Source organism: Gavialis gangeticus, unplaced genomic scaffold, assembly GCF_001723915.1.
Source record: "Gavialis gangeticus isolate Ggan-Ray unplaced genomic scaffold, GavGan_comp1, whole genome shotgun sequence".
NCBI classification, from domain to species: Eukaryota; Metazoa; Chordata; order Crocodylia; family Gavialidae; genus Gavialis; species Gavialis gangeticus.
This window is the reverse complement of record NW_017729032.1, coordinates 4,860,385-4,863,827: the sequence shown is the minus strand read 5'-3', so window position 1 is coordinate 4,863,827 and position 3,443 is coordinate 4,860,385. Positions and strand designations below refer to the sequence as shown.

The window sequence follows — 3,443 nt, the reverse complement described above, 5'->3', positions numbered from 1 at the left end:
ACCTTTATTGTAAGAGTAGTAGTTAATAGGAAGGTTAGAAACTTTGAAGGTTGTTTTTGGCTTCTGATACTCTGACAGCTCCTCTCTAATGCTTTTAACATAGCCACACTTGGTTATCTTAGTGCCAGCTTTTGCTGCATTGCTTACATTTCTTTTGGTATTTTTTTGTGAATTCTTTTCAAGTACTTGTTCACATGACTGCTACTTCTGGAGCACATGTACCTGAGATTGGATTATTTTTGACAGCTGTGTCCATGGGACCTTCCACTGTGCCTTTAACATCCTTACCCTGTCACCATTTCTGGGAATAGTGAAGGGTACTTAAATCCTCTCAGTTTACTCAGCCACAGAGTAGTTCAGAGCTCTTCATCTCTGACATGGTGCATGTTTTACCAAATCACACCAGTAGCATTTGTCTATAAGGCTTGCAAAATCTTATAGCTGATTTCAGTGGGTTAAGGACAATGAATGGACTGTTGACCCAGTCCTGCAGACCACCCCATGCAACTGGGGATGCATGCCAGCAGATTGATTTACTTTAGAGCAGAACAAGAAATGGTAGACTGCCTTTTCCTGATCCCAGGGTATTTGTACAGTGCTATTATGCCACAAGCTCCAGAGATAATCTGTAAGTCCTATGAATTCTCCATTGCATACCCTTGATACAATTAGGACTCTTTCATATTACCTTGATGGAGTTGGACTATTCAGGATCTCCCCAACTGTTTGTAGCTTTTTGCTGACAGGATGAAATTCAAGTCAGTATTCACCTAGTGATTAATTAAATGGGTGTCTGTTGTATTAGCTGATGCCATGAATTAGCAAAGTTAAATCCACCAATGCAGATTGTATGTACCCTAATAGAGTCAAATCTGTTTGCTCTGAGCAGCTTATCCGTTTTAGAAATTTGGCAGGAAGCTGCATGGGAGCCAGACCCCACTGTCATCCAGGCCTTTTTCTCAGTTGAGATATCAAGATCCAATTCCTCTTTGGCAGAGCTGTCTTGCAATCATTAAGTAGGCTTTCTGGCACTCACTGATTAACGCTCAGGTCACAAGATACTAGTCAGCAGGAACAGAATCCCTGGGTAATGGCTTGAATCAAGAACAGTGACTGCACAGTACCTCCTTCTTAGAGGTGTGGTGTGCATATGCATCCCAGGACCTCCCCTCTTCCCTGATGCTGTTGGATCCTATACTGGGTGGATCCCACACTGGTGAAGGAACTGAAGGATGGGTAGGGCTTCTTCAACCCTTTTATGTTTCCAGTTTGGGAGGAGGAGAGGGTATGAGGAGCCCTAGGGTGGAGGCCTGGCCCCAACATAATTGCTGGCTAAACTAATCCCATCTTGTGCCCATGTGTGCACCAGAAATGGGAATCCATGTGACAGCCTGTCACAAAAAAAACAGGGTAAGTAGTAGGTGGGTTTTTTGTTAATGTTGCAGCTGACCTTGAAGCTTGTCTGTTGATTTTGACACTTGTACAATGTCAGCCCTGTTGTGATCGGTGAAATAGATAAAGCTGAACCATTGAGAGAACCAAGGAATACAGTCCTAGGAAATGACTTTGATTTACATTCCTTATGTTCTTAACACACGCAGATGTTTTATCTCTGAGCTCCCCCACATGCAAGGCAGTTTTGTGGATAAGCTGCTAGACCTGATGCCCAGGCTTGTGACCTCCAAGCCTTCAGAAGTGGTAAAAATCCTGCAAACAACGCTACGACAAAGTGCCTTCCTTCACCTTCCTCTGCCAGAGCAGGTGAGTAGTCCACGGGGAGTGAAATAGAGGCATCTTCCAACCTGTTCCCAGAACTAACTTCATGAGGAGCCACCACAAGCCTTTTATGGGCCAGTCACGAGAGATGTTTTTCTTCATACTAAATGTCAGGGTCTTCAGGATGGTTGCCAAAAAATAAAGAGCTTGAATAATTTTTAGATAATGTCAGGAATTTAGAAAAATTCACACACAATGGATTCTTTGTTAGGAGGTGGAATAATTGTCTCTTTCTTCCTCTGCTCCAGCTCCATAAAGCTTCTGCAAACATCATTGAACCTACTGGTGAATCTGATAACCCTCTGAGGTTCACATCAGGGTTAGTTGTGGCTTTGGATGTTGATTCAACTCTGGAACATGTGCAGGATCCTCAGAGCACAGTTAAAGTTCAGGTAATGAATGATTATTTTAAAGGATAATGGAAGTAATTGGCAGGAGTTAGCATTTTCTCCTAGTGTTCACCATAATGATAATATTCTTAAATTACAAAAATGCTATGCTTATTTTTGATGAGGAGGTTATTTTCTGTGACTAAATATAGCATTACATTTAGATTAGTGGCTCTCAACCTTTTTAGACTTAAGCAGTACTCAGTAGACTTAAAGCATCCCTCCACAGCTCTTGTGAATTGAGCAGCAGCCCACTTAAAAAAACAACTTGTTTATGACAGTGCTTACCTCCTTCCAGAAGGGCTGGGCAGTGGGACATAGGGTATTGGACAGGGATTGAACTTGAGCCTCCTCTTATGTGCTTATCTTCTAACACCTTGTGGTACCCTTCAAAGGATCTTATAGCACCCTATTGAGAAACGCATCTATTTAGGTACTAGTTTGCAGCTAGTACACAGGCTTTGACTTAAGCACAGTCCACGGGAGTTTTGGTTTGAGTCCACGTCTGCTTATGGGACAAATCAGGGCATTGGGATAAGCTATGTAAAATTCCAGGTGGTCAAGCCTTCTGATGGCACTCTGTTATTGTACATTTTTCAGGTTAATGCTGCTTTTTGTATTCAGGAAGCATGTTGTGGGCACAAGCTAAAACAAATATTAGACACTATGCATCAGAGGGGTGAATGAACTGGTAGGAACAGAAGTTGCTGTTTGAAAGCTTACAGAAAGATATAGGCACATTGTCCTCCTTATTTTAAACGTCCTTCCTGCTATTTAGTCACTTACATCAAACATAACCAAGGACACAGGCATGATATAATGCAGAATAAATTGTATAGCCGTAAAGGTTTTCATTGCAGGCTGGGAAACCCAGTGTGTAGTGCAGAGGTGAAAGCCAGTTTTAATGCATGTTTTTCTATGCAACAGCCTGGAATGGCCACCATGTAGCCAACAAAACTAGAGGATTAGCTACAAGGTTAGGAAGGTAGGAATATAAGTTAGCGTGAGAAAAGCCAACCGCAATGTATAAATTCCTAGTACAGTAAACTAAGAACATAAGTGTAATAAAATCATAGAGAAGTAGAACTGGACAAGACCTCCAGAGGTCATGTAGTCCAATCCCTTGTCTGAGGCAGGATCAGCCCTATCCAAACCATCCTATAAAATCCATGATCTAAACTGTACATAAGCCTAGCATCAACCCTGACACAACATAGACATAATACCCTAACCTCCTGTGTCTTGCATGTAATGCTTCTATTGATACATCCCAAAACT

General features: G+C 41.9%; 1 protein-coding gene across 5 annotated transcripts in view; it reads left to right on the top strand.

Moving 5' to 3' along the window:
- The window catches only part of INTS4 (integrator complex subunit 4), a 92,132-nt gene that overhangs the window by 70,417 nt on the left and 18,272 nt on the right, over positions 1 to 3,443 (top strand). For all 5 annotated transcript variants that reach the window (XR_002098951.1, XM_019524785.1, XM_019524784.1 and 2 more), the window contains 2 exons: positions 1,602 to 1,761; positions 2,025 to 2,168. Coding sequence is in view for 4 of the 5 variants with exons in the window: in XM_019524785.1 (XP_019380330.1) it covers positions 1,602 to 1,761; positions 2,025 to 2,168 (304 nt within the window). In the remaining variant the exon portion in view is untranslated. The remainder of the gene's footprint in view (positions 1 to 1,601; positions 1,762 to 2,024; positions 2,169 to 3,443) is intronic.